Source organism: Pelodiscus sinensis, chromosome 5 (genome assembly GCF_049634645.1).
Source record: "Pelodiscus sinensis isolate JC-2024 chromosome 5, ASM4963464v1, whole genome shotgun sequence".
Lineage (NCBI taxonomy): Eukaryota > Metazoa > Chordata > Testudines > Trionychidae > Pelodiscus > Pelodiscus sinensis.
Genome location: NC_134715.1, coordinates 40,648,085 through 40,663,113, shown reverse-complemented (window position 1 = coordinate 40,663,113; position 15,029 = coordinate 40,648,085). Strand labels below are relative to the sequence as shown.

Below are 15,029 nucleotides of genomic sequence, written 5' to 3'. Positions count from 1 at the left end.
CAGTTAATTGTTTATAGGACTATACGCTAACATACCTACTCAGAATTAGTAAGATTAGGGTGACCTGATGTCCTGATATCAGAGAAGGAGTTCTGATATTTGGGGTTTTGTCTCTTACAGATGTCTATTACTCCTAACTGCCTGTTCTAATTTTTCACATTTGCTGTCTGGTCACTTTAAGTGTGACCCAAGCAGGGTGACAGACAGAAATGCTGGACCCCTTGGAAAGGTCCAGGGAGGAGGGGGAAACAGGCACTACACTCCTAGAAGGGGCAGAAGGAGAGGGGCTGGGTCAGCCAGCCCTTAGCACCTCCTGGACTGTGCTGCACTTTCCACAGCCAGCCCTTAGCACAACCCGGACTGCTCCATCCAGGGCTCTAACCCCTGCTACTGTTGCAGTAGTGGCAGCCAGAAGCTCTTGGCCCCAGGGCAGTTGCCCTCTTTCCTCCCCAACACACAAACCTCCACTGATAGACCTGGACCCATGAAAATGAATTATACTGTTAGTGTGGTGGTAGGCATTTACAAACTGTTGGTTAATGAAATTTATGCATCTAAACCAGGGCCTATCAAGATGAAGATCTCTCCCTCTAACCTTATTTATATAGTAGCCTTTTCCCCTTTTATAGCACAACTTGAAGGTCATTCACCCTTCCTAGGGATGTTAAGTTTAGTTTAATCAACTAATCAATGGATTTTCCAGGAACGTAGTCGATAACCGGGAGAGCCACAGTGGGATCAGTTCCTGGCTTGGGAGCTAACCCTGCTGTGGCTCTGCTTTTAAATACATTTAAAAGGCTGGTGCGCAGCCGGGGAGGGGACGCAGCATGAGTCGGGATTCAGCTGTCCCGGCTCATGCTGGGTCACCCCTGCTGCGCTTTAGCCTTTTAAATGTATTAAGAGCCGGCAGCTGGGGGGCGAGGGGAGAGGAGGGACTAGTCAGCTATCTGATAAGCTTTTGCTTATCCTATAGTCTACTAGTCACTTACATCCCTACCCTTCCCCCCACAATACAATACTCTTTAATAGTCTTCTTACCCAAAACATGTACTAGTGATTAAACGTGTGATCTGTCTATACAAGGTGGAATTTTCAAGAGTGTTTAAATTATATGACTTCAAATAGGACTTGTGCTCCTATATTATTCCACAAGGTTTTGGAACGCCAGAGTATACACTTTCACACTCTTTTCTCCAGAGAACAATCTGAAGGCTAATAGCACTAATCCTATACAGATAAACAGGTAGACGCTTTGTGCAATAAACAGGCAGTCCCCGGGTTACGTACAAGATAGGGACTGTAGGTTTCTTCTTAAGTTGAATCTATATGTAAGTCGGAACTGGCGTCCAGATTCAGCCGCTGCTGAAACTGACCGCCAGTTCCGACTTACATACAGAATCAACTTAAGAACCCCAAGTGTCCCCAAGTCAGCTGCTGCTGAAACTGATCAGCGGCTGATTCCAGGAATCCAGGGGCAGAGCAACTCTGCCTCAGGCTTCCTGTAGTCAGCACTGGTCAGTTTCAGCAGCAGCTGACTTGGGGACACCTGGGGCAGAGCAGCTGGGGTGCTGCTGGGTTGCTCCAGTAACGCCGCTCCTCGGCGCTACTGGACCAACCCAGCAGCACCCCAGCTGCTCTGCCCCAGGTGTCCTGATTCAGCCGCTGCTGAAACTGACCAGCAGCGGCTCAATCAGGACGCCTGGGGCAGAGCATCTGGGGTGCTGCCGGGTTGGTCCAGTAGCGCCCAGAGCGGCGCTGTGGGACCAACCGGCAGCGCCCCAGCTGCTCTGCCACAGGCGTCCGGAGAAAAGTCTGCTGGGGGGGGGGGCGCGTACTAGATGCGCCCCCCTCCCCCCAGCACACCAGGAAGACGCTGGCGGCGGACCGAGACGCACCGCGGTCCTGCCGCCCGGGTCTTCCGCGGCTTTGCTCCCAGTCTCCCTACAGCAGACCAGGGAGACTGGGAGCAAAGCCTCTGAGGGCGCCGGCAGCGGGACAGCCGCGGCGCGTCTGGGCTGCCCCGCTGCCGGCTTCCCCCGAGGCTTTGCAAAGCCGCGGAGGGGCTTGGGCAGCGGGGCAGCCCAGGCACGCCTGGGCTGCTCCGCTGCCCAAGCCCCTCCGCGGCTTTGCTCCGCATCTTCCTGGTCTGCAAAAAGACCAGCTTTTCTCACCCCGGAGGACATGGACCGCGAGGTCCTGCAGTCCGTGTCCTCCGGGGCGAGAAAAGCCCCGTTCGTAACTGCGGATCCGAACTTAAGTCGGATCCGCGTAAGTCGGGGACTGCCTGTATATCTACTCTCACAACTGGTTTCGACCTTTATATATAGATGGCGTTCCTTCTTGAACATTTAAAGTAATTTCAGTTTCTACCAAGACCCTGTAAAAGGGTAACCTAAGACTTTCATTTCCACCCTCCATGTGCTTCCCTCCCCCACATAATTGTGGTTTCATAAAACACAGATACATGTTAAAGCTTCATATTTTGGAGCACACAGTGACTGGCTTATTGGATTACCCCAAAGTTACAACAGGGATAACTGCCTCCCTGATCCCTCTGTAGTCTCCTTGAGGGCACTCCTACTCAGCTCTCAGGCCTCTAGTCATCACCTTTCTGAGAGTGGGAATTTACATCCCTCTCCTGCCAGAATGTGCATTTAGGCTCTAATTTCCTTGCAAGTTACAGTTAGGGTTCCCAGCCCTCCAGGAGTCTCCAGAAATTAATCTTTAATTAAAGTTTGTCATGCACGGGCGATGGGTGAAGGTAAGGCTGGGGGAGGCAAGCCCACAGTCCCACCCCTTCTACCTACGCCACACCTCACAGGAGCCAAGCTGCCCTTCCCCCCAACACCACAGGGAAGGCATGCAGCCCCAGCCTCCCTGGCCCCAGAGCATGGGCAGGGCAGGTGCTCTTGGGCAGCAACACTCCGCCCCAGTAGGCATTCTGAGGGGTGGAGAATAGGTAGGGCCAGGTCGGTGGTATGGGAAGGCAATGCCTTCTGCCACCTTTTATATCCGCTGCCCTGTTGTCAAGTGATGAAACCTCCAGGAATATGTCCAGCCAAAATGGCAACTTTAGTTACAGTGTTTCTCCAAGCAAGTCTCATGTTGGGAAAACTGCAGGTGCTGGACTATCTCCCAGGAACTATGACAGGTTTACCATTGATAAATCAATTTTCACAAAGCATAGTACATTTATTTAGGACAAACATATCAAAGCCAAAACAATCTAGATGTAGGCTAATCTCACCAGGCGCTACTTAGCAGCATGGGATTCTCATGGGCCCATATACCACTTTACAAGTTCTTGTTTCCATAGTACCTTACACTGTGGATCAGCTCAGGTGGACCCTTTAGACAGTTTGCGACTTCTTTTGCTACTTCTCTTAAATCTCTTAAAAAACTTGCCTATGCAGCCCTGCTCACCTTGCCCTCCTCCACTCCCCAAACCATTGTACAGGTTGGAAATCCCTGGTCTGGCACGCTCAGGACCTGACCGGTTCTGTATGACAAATTTTGCCAGACCAGGGGAGGTCATTTTGGATCCCTGTTACTGGCCCCCCCATGGCCCGGCTGCTAGCCTCCTAGCTGGCTCCCTAGCTCCTACTGGCCTCTATGCCCCTCCGACTCCTTGGGCAGCCATCGCTGCCATGGCTCTGAGACTCATGGGACAGCCATGCGTGCCATCCTGGAGCTCCAGGACCTGCAGGACAGCTGCACTGAGCTACCAGGGCAAGCAGACCTCCGCCAGGTCAGCCAACGCCATGGGCAACCCCACCATAAGCTTGCTGCGGGCAGCCCACTGCCCTGCCAACTTCACAGGGAGCCTTGCCACTGGCCTTCCACTGGGACTTTCTGGTCCTGCAACATCCATGCCGGACCATGATGTTGCCGGACCTGAGAATCCTAGCTAAGAGAGTTTCAACCTGTACACCTACAGATTTCTGCCTAGAGATTTGCATTAATTGGTCCCAGTGATCCAAGACCCAAAGAAAACTGAGTCAGCACTTCAGGAGCATATTAATTACCAATAAGAAATGAATGTATATGAATAGCTTACACGCCTATAAATCAGTGTGGATAAAATTGATTTTTTAAATAAAAACACTGTATCCTTAAATTCATTTTTAAAAATTTCAATAACTGTATTTTTAAAATCAAATACAAACTTACTATAAAAGATGTTGAGGCTAAACTTTATTATAATTTAGCTTAAATGTTAATCACATTTTGATACGAGAAGCTTATGTATCCAAAACAACTTTTAAATAAAACAAGCTTATATATACAGTTTTGTGTTTCAGTTACGATCAAACTTCAGAGTTACGAAGTGACCAGCTCAAATATATTTAAAATCTCAAATAAAAGTTACCCTTAATGTCTACTGAAAATGCTTATTAGTCTAGGTTTTGCTTTAGTCTGAAGAGTAAATTAGTATCTGCATTGGTTTTAATGGGAGCAAGCAAGGTCACTGTTCATTGGATTACTTACCAATCAAGATTTGACCTGTTTTTATAGCTGAGCTGCCTGGGACCAAGCCATGAACTACAAGCTTCTCTTCACTGATCCCGCTTCTGTCTTGTTCTCCTTGCTTTTCAGCTCTTCTGCTACTCCATGAAGACTGATGAACAATCCCTACCAATGCCTCCAGTAGCTTGAGTTTCTCCCCTGCTCCAGTGTTGGGCAGTCTTTTTGGATTTACATAAACACATACATCTTTGTACCGTTGCTGAACTATGACTCCCACCTTCTGAATGGACTGATGTTTCAGTATGGAGGTTGGGCCAGAAGGATGCCCATTACCGCCTTCAGTTCTTTTCTTACCAGAATGCTTTGGTAAAAGTCTTTTCTTTTTTAAAATTTTGGTGATTTTTTTCAGTCTGGGTTCATTCTTTCTTTCTTTTTGTGATCCCTCTTGAATAACCTCAGCTTCATTTTCACAGAACCTGACATGATTCACTGCAGCCACCTCTGAAGAGCTGTCTCGAAGCAGAGTTTCTTCTTCATCATCACTCAGTTCTAGATAAAACAATTCCCCATTTTTCTGCACACTGTCCAACCATTCAGGCTCAAGGTCACTGTGTATGAGAGAGAAACAATTAAATGCTAATGCGGACAAGGAAGTCAGAAATGGCAACAACATTTGCTTACTTCAGAGATGGGGTTGAGAAAAAGTCTGCTTCTTCAAATTCTATGACTTTGATGCTCTAGTTCCGTGGTCCCCAACACGCTTGGAGGGGGGGGGGGGGACGCCGGCGCATGGAGCTTGGGGGGGAGGGGGCGCCGGCCCCGGGCGCGCGGCAACCTCCACAGGTTGGGGACCACTGCTCTAGTTCATGTAGAATATAAAAATCCTTAAAGGGAGGAAGGAGAAAAAAAAGCCTGGGGAAGTGGGCAGGGACCATAACTGCCCTTCCAGAGTCTGAGGTAGCTTTCTATAGTGTCTTACTATTCACCCATTGCAAAAGCATTGCTCATGGAAACTAATGTCATCGAACTGTTCCTTTTGTGGCCATGGCTGAATAAATAACCATTATGTATCAGAGCGAGGGATTTTCTTTTAGTCAAAGAAGAATGATATTTTGCCCATTCTATCCCACATTTTTCCCTTAACCCATCTAAAAGAACCACTGTATTGATGGCATTTATGAACAGAATCTAAATAAAAATTGATTTAACAGTATGCTTTAGCAATATAGATAACAGCCTATCAATGGATTATTTACGGGAAGATTTCCACCTCCCTTCCTCACCCCAGCTGGGTGTATTTTGAGTGTTAATAAAATAAGCTTCCATTTAGAAGGGATAACTCTATAATATTAGTTCCATGGTTAGTCTAAATTAAGCGTACCCTTATGGTAATATAGGTTTCTATGGGTTTAGGTGAGTAAAGCACATTATACGCAGTCAGTTATATCTCTGAAGATCTAAGGCGAGGCAACTCAGCTTTGGAAGCCCCGGGGGCCACAATGATACTAACAGCACATGCTGAGGGCCACAACTTAAGTGGGGCTGCATATAAATGCAAATAACTTTTCACACTGACGGGCATGAATACAAAGATTAAGGCAAGACTACACAACATGCAGGCCCCATTTAAGTCTGTTCTGATTATATTAATAAAATGCAATATTTACTTGATTTCCACCCATATGACAGCAATTTTAATGAGCAATGACAGTCCAGGAATTTAACTACTAAAACACATATCAACAGAAGACTCGCTGTTGTGAAGCATGTTCCCAGTGGAGGACATGTTCAAAGGATCCCACCCGCAGGGCGTGAGTTGAGCCCTGCGTAAACTCAAACTGCATCACAGCTGCAAACAAATGGACCACATGTTGAGTAGCCCTGATCTAAGGGACAACTGAGGTGACTACGACTAGACAGATTTGTGATACATTTATGAAGGAACTCCATGGTATGGTTTTTTCCTTCCTGGGACCCCTTGAGAACTCTTCTAAGGAAAATCCACAGTTTTGATTACTTAGTTGGTAACATCTTGGAAGCAGGAAATATATTTTGTCTATTTGTACAGCATCTACCACCTACACCCTATAAGGAGTTCTGGCTCACACTTGGATTACTAAGAAAATATAAATAATAAGTAGGTTAGTGGCAGGAAGAATCATACTGTACAGCATTCTCCATCTGCAATCAAACATATGTATATAAGTTCATGCTGTGGGGGAAAAAAAGTGAGTCTTCAAATCTCTCCCAGCCTCCTCCCCATTATCCAACCTCCAGCTTCCACAAGAGCACTGTAGCTTGGGAGGGAGGAGCAAGCAGAGCAGCAGCAAAAAGGGATCAAATCTGTGCAGGCCTGGGAGTTTCTTTCCCCATGGATCTGCAAGATGGTGGGGCTACAGTACAGCCTCAACCATCCACTAAGGCTCTTCCTTCCTGGGTAAATGTTTGAAAGAAACTACATTGAACATCAGAAGTCATTCTTCCTTCCCCTCAATACCATATGGCAGCAAGACACAAAATTCTTTGAGAGGAAGGCATGACCTTGTTTCACTAGTAGGGATTTTGGACACTGAAGTAGTTGAAAGACTATACTGAGGAGGGCATGATCCCAGTTTTCATACAAATTTACCATTTGAAACCTATGAGTCACATTCAGGTACCATTGCTGTGATTTCAGAGTCAGCTACAAAAAACATCTGTGCATTTTTGGGGTAAAAATGTGAATAAAAATGTACTAAATGGAAGGATGTATAATTTGTGCCCTGATCTTACAGCTGAACAGAAAGCTTCTGAAGCAAGAGGCAGACAAACTATTCTTAACAGCTGTCATATTACAAAAGTTACAAATTAAGAACATAAATCATCTGCATCACACAGTTAAGTACTTCAACCACCAACCATTAGTACTAGGGATGTAAGCAACTAGTTAACTAGTCAACTATCTGATAAGCAAATGCTTATTGGATAGTTGACTAGTGACTCAATTAGTTGCTTCCCCTCACCTTTATCAGAGAGAGGCAGCAAGGAGAGGGAGCAGGATCCAGAGTTAGAGGGAACCAGCTTAAAAGCTGCTTCCCCCCAGCACTCTCTCTGTGGGGAGAAGAGGCAGAGGTGCAGCGGGAAAGTGGTGGTGCTTCACCTCTGAAATGTAGCAAGAGCAGAGCAACATTTCAAAAGCAAAAGCACCACAGGGAGCCTGGAGCGAATTGGAGACTCAAACAGTCCCCCACTGGCCCCATGCTCCCTGCCTTTGAAATGTACAAGAGCTACAGGTGCGCTCTTGTACATTTCAAAAGCAAAGCTCCGCTGGGACTACAGGGACAGAAGGGAACTACTTGAGTCCCCCACTGGCCATGCTCCCCATGGCGCTTCCACCTTTGAAATGTAGCAAGGGCTGTTGGTACATTTCAAAGGCGGAGGCGCCCCTTATTGACTAATCAAATAGTTGATGCAAATGACATTGACTATTTGATTAGTTGATCTAAATTTAGCATCTTTAATTAGGACATGAAACTGTGCCACATCTAAATTTATCTTCACTAGTTCTCGCCTTCCTCTGTTGAAATTAAAACTAGAACTATTATAGAAAAATTTCCAAGAATAGTATAACCACATAAGTATTACTTTCTAAATAAAATAAATCTGTACTAATAGATTAAGGTTTTAACAGAATTTGAACCACAACAGCAACAAATGGGGAAAATACATTTTTAGTTCATAGGAATCACAATCAAAACATGGCAACTAGGGATGTTAGATAGCAGATAACAGAATAGTCAACTAACCGCATGAATTTTCAGTGGTTAGCCAACTCTTCTATAGTCCCCGGGGTCGGGAGCAGCATGGGGTACTAGGCGGCAGGCTTAAAAAACTGCTCCCCTCGCAGGATAGATGCCTGCCACCCTGCGCTGCTATCTCTGACACAGAGACAGCAGTGCAGGGTGACAGCACCCCAGTCTGTGGGGGATCCGAGCTCCCAGTGGACAAAGGCTGCTGGGGAGCAGGGAGTGGGGGAGGCTGCCATAAAGCAGCCTCTGTCCATGGTGACCCTCCTCCCTCCTGCAAACAGGGGCTGCTGCTGGAGACCAGCCTCTGTTCACTGCAGGCCCAAGCTTGCCATGGACAGAGGCTGCCCCGCAGGATGCAGAGCAGCTTCTGTCTGTAAGGAACTCTGCTCTCCCCCCCACCACCACCATGGATAGGGGCTCCTGCCATGAAGCAGCCTCCCCGATTGCCCCCCCCTCGCACTGCTGCCTCTGATAGAGATAACAGCATGGGGGTGGGGGGAGGAGAGGCAGGCGGCACCACAGAGCCAATGCTGGGGGGAAATGGGGATACAGAGGCAGCAAGGCGGAGGGGGAAATGCGCATAGTCAATTAGATTAACCAATAAGCCTAGGTTAATCATCTAGTCGACTACTTGTTCACATCCCTAATGGCAACTACAGCTGGTACAGAATTTTCTGATGAAACATGTTTTTGGCAGAAAATGACAATGTGTTGTTCTGACAAACTTCTTATCAAACAGGAAGGGTTTCATCAAAACATTGCTTGGTTCTGTGCCAGTGTTTTGATGAACCAAGCAGTGATGGTGAGCTGCTGGGAAGACAAGCATCCCAGGGTTTCTAGGTTCTATGCTAAGAGGTGGGGAGCAATGCTCTGCAGCAGGGAGCCTGGAAGCCCCAAGAACGCCAGGTTTTAAAAAAGCGCTCAGTGCTTCCGGACTGATTGCCACTGAACCATGAGATCTGGCTCCCATGCTCTGCAGCCATAGTTCAGCTATGATCAATTGGAGAAGCTTGCTCCCGTTGGCTTACAGCACTTTCATTAAAGGACCACAACTGCACTGATGCAGCATTTTAAGTTTAATCTACTCTTAGTTACAAAATGGTCATCAACATTAATGATGAGGTTTACCGGTTAAACTTTCACATCTCTAGTCTACGCTATTAAATTATGTATACCTAACTTATATCAGCATACAACCACCACAGTCACTATATGTGTGCTCTCACTTGGCTCCTTGTACTTGTGGGCTACGTCTAGACTGGCATGATTTTGAGGAAATACTTTTAACGGAAAATTTTTTCCGTTAAAAGTATTTCCGCAAAAGAGCGTCTAGATTTGTGCAAAAGCATCCTTGCCAATCTAGACGCTCTTTTGCGCAAGAAAGCTCCAATGGCATTTTAGCCATTGGGCTTTCCTGCGCAAAAAATTAAGGTGCCTGTCTACAGTGGCCCTCTTGCGCAAGAGGGCTTATCCCTGAGCGGGAGCGTGAAAGTATTTGCGTAAGAAGCACTGATTTTGTACCTTACAAAATCAGTGCTCTTGTGCAAATTCAAGCGGCCAGTGTAGACAGCTGGCAAGTTTTTGCGCAAAAGCAGAGGGGAGAGGGCGAGGTGCTTCATGGCTGCCTGTTATTCAAACAGGCTGCTCTCACCGGCCAATGGAATTGTACTAGGGGTGGGGGCAGTACCTGAAGCTTCTTCCCTCCACTCCGGGATTACAGTTTTAAAGGGAAATGGGACCCTGCAGCAGTGTTTGAGCAGTTTGTGGTGCGGCAGGGCAAGCAGCGGAGCCTGCCTGGGGCTTCCCCCGTCTCCACAGGCTAGATCCGATGGCTTGGCAGGACAGATCCAGCCCGTGGCCCATATTTTGCCCAGGCCTGGTCTACACCAACATTTCACTGACATAATTACATTGTCCATGACTGCCCTTCACTTGTGAAGATGATGTTACTAAATTGGCAAGTACTTGCATCACCAGGAGCCAAATTTAAATAAAGATACTTTCACATCTAGGTTGATCCAAAGCAGTTTAAATTGTTCCAATCCTGTAGTGTAGACCGGGCCACAGTTTACATCAAACAAGAGTGGCTAAATCCAAATAATCTTTTTTTTCCAGTGTAACTGCCATCTCCAGTGTAGGTTGGTATATTTTTCACATACCTATGATGTAGTTACACTGACCTACATTTTAAGTGTAGATTAGCCTATAACCAACACAAAATGAACAAGTGTTTTGTTCGTAACAAAAAGTTATCTGCCCAGAACTCGGGACAAAAGCAGTGAGGAAATCTGTGTGTTTTTTGTTTTACCTAGGTGAAGGTACTACTGTGTAACTCTAAAAGTAACAAAGCTGTAGCCATCTGAAATAGATGTTTCTAGAAGCAAATCACAACACTTATCTAGGTACCTAAATCTGGAATTAAGACTTTACATTTCAGCAAACCATGTCCAATAATCTTGGCCATACTTTTCAGATCCCAGCTGTCACAATCTGCAGAAATGCATAATACATGGCACATGCACAGCTTAGAGGGCAGGGGGAGGACAGAGTCAGTTTGGTGGGAGCAGGTATGCACCGGGAGCCAGCTTCAAAGCCAACTCTCCATGTGTACCAGCTTCCACCTGCTCTCCTCTGTGAAGCAGCGGGGCAGGCAGCTCTGCGGAAGCTGGCACTTACGGGGAGGTGGCTTAAAAGCAGGCTTCCCATAGGCACCAGTTCCTGCCTCTCCCTTTCTTGCTGCCTCAGATACAGAGGCAGCATGTAACAGTCTGGATTAACTGAGGAGCGCAGGCTTAATGGTTCATCGTGTAAACAGGAACACATTAACATCCCTAAACCACACAGCTACATCTACATTGGCATGATCTTGCGCAAATACAGTTTAACGCAACAGTTGTTGCATTAAAGTATTTGCGCAAGAGAGCGTCAACACTAGCATGTGCCTTTGCGCAAAAGATGTGCTTTTGCGCAAGAGCATCCGTGCCAGTGTAGATGCTCTCTTGCGCAAGAAAGAACCGATGGCCATCTTAACCATTGGGCTTTCTTGGGCAAGAAATCATGTTGCCTGTCTACACTGGCCTCTTGCGCAAGAACAGTTGTGCAAGAGGGCTTATTCCTGAGTGGAAGCATCAGTGTTCTTGCATAAGAACTCCCCGCCAGTGTAAACAGGCAGCATGTTTGTGCACAAAAGCAGCTTCTTTGGCACAAGCTCATGACAATGTAGACACAGCCCTCCTGTCTATACTGACTCAACTATAAGGGCTGAAACAGCAGTAGATCATTTCCCCTGCACAGTACCTTCCACTGGAGAACCTCAAAACACTTTCTGACATGACACCAGTGCAGGGTGCACCTCCCAGCCCTTCCCTGGGGGGGGGGGGGGGGCAGGAGCACGGAGAGCGAAGCTGTTTGCTCAAGTTCTCACAGCTGAAGAGTGGGAGGGGGGAGGGAGCATGAAATCCCCGCTCTCCTAATGGGGAGGAGGAGCCTCACTCTCCCCGCTGGAAGCCGGACAGCCTGGGTGCGACGGCTGCTGCCGCGACTAAACGCAGCGCTACGGAGCCCCAGGCCAGAGTCTTCCCCTCCCGCTAGCGAGCCCCAGAGAACAGGGTCGCTCCCTGCCCCAGGCCCGCCGGGGGGGGGTTCCCGCGCTTACTCGGAGCCCCCGGAGAAGGAAGCAGAACGGGAGCCGCTCTCGCTGCTGCTGCCGCCGCCCGCAGCCTCGTCCTGCCGCCGCGGCGCCGGCTCCCGGGGCATCTCGAGCGAACGTGGCTCTTCCGCGCGCCTCCCCAGCCCGCGGCCCCGCGCCGCCATGACACCCACCCACGTGGCGCCCGCTCCGCCTTCCGATTGGTGCCGCCAGCCGGCTGCCATGGAGACGGGAGAAGCCCTGTCGGGCCTGAGATTACACCTGGGTAGCCCCTGAGCGGCCCCGAGTCCGGCGCCTGCCCCGCCCTCTAATCGCGCTCCTTAGGCAGAATGTGAGGGCAGCGCGCATGCTCAGTCACTCTGGTGCGGCCACGGCCCGCCGCCCTGCCCATTGCATCCATAGAGAGAGTTACTCACCCTGTGCAGTAACGTCTGTTCTTCCAGATGCGTCCCCCCCCCCCCCCCGTGGGGGCTCCACTCCCGGCACCGCAAAACGGAAAAACTTCCACAGCAGTAGCCCTGCCTGCCGGCGCCTGCACCCCCGCTGCCTCACGCCGTTCCAGCTGAGCGCGGGCCGGCTCGTCAGTTTCCTCCCAACCGGAAGCATCTGCAAAAGCTCCGAAGCAGGGAGGAGGGGGGGTCGTGGAGCACCTACGGGGACACACATCTCGAAGAAGAGACATTACGGCACAGGGTGAGTAACTCTCTCTTCTTCGTCGAGTAGTGTCCCCGAGGGTGCTCCACTCGAGGTGAGTACACAGCACTGGTCAAGCACTATCGGCGTGCTTCGGACTTATTGTCTGTGTGCTGTGGCCAAGACTGCTTGCGCCACCGCTGAGTCATTCCTCAATATTCTCGCAAGAGCATAATGTTTGGCAAAGGTAAGAGAGGACTGAATGGCATATGTCCTGCAAGGGCACCCCTCTAAGGTACGCAGTGGATGCGGCCATGCCTCTGGTGGAATGAGCGCAAGGACGTCCCGGTAAGGGTTCGTGCCGTAGGGTATAATAACGTGTGATGAAGGAGGTGATCAAATTGGAGATACGTTGTGTGGAGAGCTGTTGCCCCTTGGAGCGCTCCGCCGTAGCTATAAAAAGACGCCGAGACTTCCTGAAGGCGCGTTTTCTATGCAGATAGAAGGCCAGCGCTCGTCTAACATCGAGTGTATGTAAACGTGAATCTTCTGGTGAAGAATGAGGCTTTGGATAGAATGTTGGCAGCCTTATGGGCTCATGTATATGGAAGGCTGAATTTACCTTCGGAAGGAAGGGGGGATGAACACGAAGCAGAACCCCCTGTTCAGAAAATAGCGTGTACGGTGGGTCGGCCGAAAGAGCTGCCAACTCACTAACTCGGCGTGCTGACGTGATTGCGAGAAGGAATGACACTTTCATCATGAGCAAGCGCGAGTCACAAGTTGCTAACGGCTCAAAGGGAGGACGAGTTAGCGTGTCTAGTACCAAAGATAAGTCCCACGGCTCCGGTGGGACTGTATAGGTTGGATATAGATTACCGAGCCCCTTTAGGAATCTTTTAACTAACGGGTGGGCGAACAGCAAATGTCCGTCAATGGGAGGGCGAAAGGCCGAGATTGCTGCCAAGTGAACTTTCAGCGAAGCATTTGCTAACCCCTTTGTCTTCAGCTAGAAGATGTAATCCAAAGTATGGTGCACTGGTAAAGAGAGAGGGTCGAAGTTCCTTTCCAGACACCAGGCTTGGAACCGATGCCATTTATAGGTGTAGGCTTGCGAGTGCTATGGCGTCTGCTATTCATAAGTACATGCTTCACTTCCTGAGAGAAGTTCATTTCCGGTGGCTGAAACCAGTTAGGAGCCATGCCGTGAGATGCATGCGATCGATGCTCGGATGCAGCATTGAACCGTGCCGTTGAGACAGTAAGTTGGGCATCAGTGGAAGCCGTTGTGGCTGAGCGACTGACATTCTGGATAATTGTGTCAGCCAAGGCTGTCAAGGCCAAAAGGGTGCCATGAAGATCACTGTTGCGCCCTCCATCGCTATCTTCTCCAGTGCCCTGAGAATGAGAGGGAGAGGTGGAAATGCATAGAGCAGTTGGTGAGAGCCCCAAGTGAGCAGAAGTACCTGGAGTAGAAACCTCTCCCCCGGAATTGAATGGATACCCTCTCCACTGCTCCTATAGTAAAGTAGTTGGGACACCTCTTGCTGTAGAAGAGTCTCATGAGAGGGGTCCCTGAAAAGGGACGGGGAGGGTGGGAAGTGGGGGGGGGGGAATGGAGTTGAAAGGGATGGCATATCCTGAAACAACTATGTCGTTGACCCATCAGTCGGTGGAAATGAGACCAGCGATGTTGATAAGGCCTCAGCGGATGATGGAATAAGGCTACCTGATTGTGTGATGCTCCCGACAAAGGAGTTGCACGCAGTCCCTCGACTGACCCATCAAACTTGTTGCCGGCCCTGCTGGTGACCGGATGTCTTGCCAGGTTGCTGTCTTCGTTTTTGCTGGCGTTGTCTTGGTCTCTGTTGTTCATATGGCTTGGGGCGGAATGTTGCATAAGAGAAGGGTCTCTGTTTGTTATAGGGCGTATACCTCTTACGTTTATATGGAGGCGTATACATCCCAAGTGTTCTAAGAGTCGTACGGGAGTCCTTGCCTGAGTGGAATATCTGATTAGTGGACTGGGCAAAAAGAGACTGATGATTGAAGGGGGTAAGTCTTCTACTTTGTTCAACAACTCTCTCGGGGCAGCTGCTTAGTGCAACCACGACAAGCGAAGCATGACTACCGCAGTAGCCGTGGCTCTAGCTGCTGCATCAGCCGTGTCCAGGGCGATCTGAAGTGCTGTTCTGGCCGTTGTGTAGCCCTCCTGTATTACCGCCCTCAAGATCTGGCACTTCGAGTCTGGTAGGTGCTCCAGAAGAGGGACTAATTTGGAGTAGTTGTCAAAATCATGATTCGCGAGGGGGGCCGCGTAATTACACATCCGGAGAACTGAATGTGTAGCAGAAGAATACACTTTTCTACCTAAAATGTCTAGGCGTTTAGCCTCTTTGTCACTTGCAGTATTTTTATTTTGGGCCGTCTTTGATCTTTGTTGGGCGGCGTCCATAACGAGGGAATTGGGCTGGGGATGCGTAAACAAAAAG

At 48.9% G+C, this 15,029-nt stretch overlaps 1 protein-coding gene across 1 annotated transcript in view; it reads right to left on the bottom strand.

Moving 5' to 3' along the window:
- The window catches only part of INTU (inturned planar cell polarity protein), a 116,298-nt gene that overhangs the window by 79,337 nt on the left and 21,932 nt on the right, over window positions 1-15,029 (bottom strand). The window contains 1 exon segment of the mRNA XM_006131792.4: window positions 4,489-5,075. Coding sequence (XP_006131854.2) covers window positions 4,489-5,075 — 587 coding nt within the window.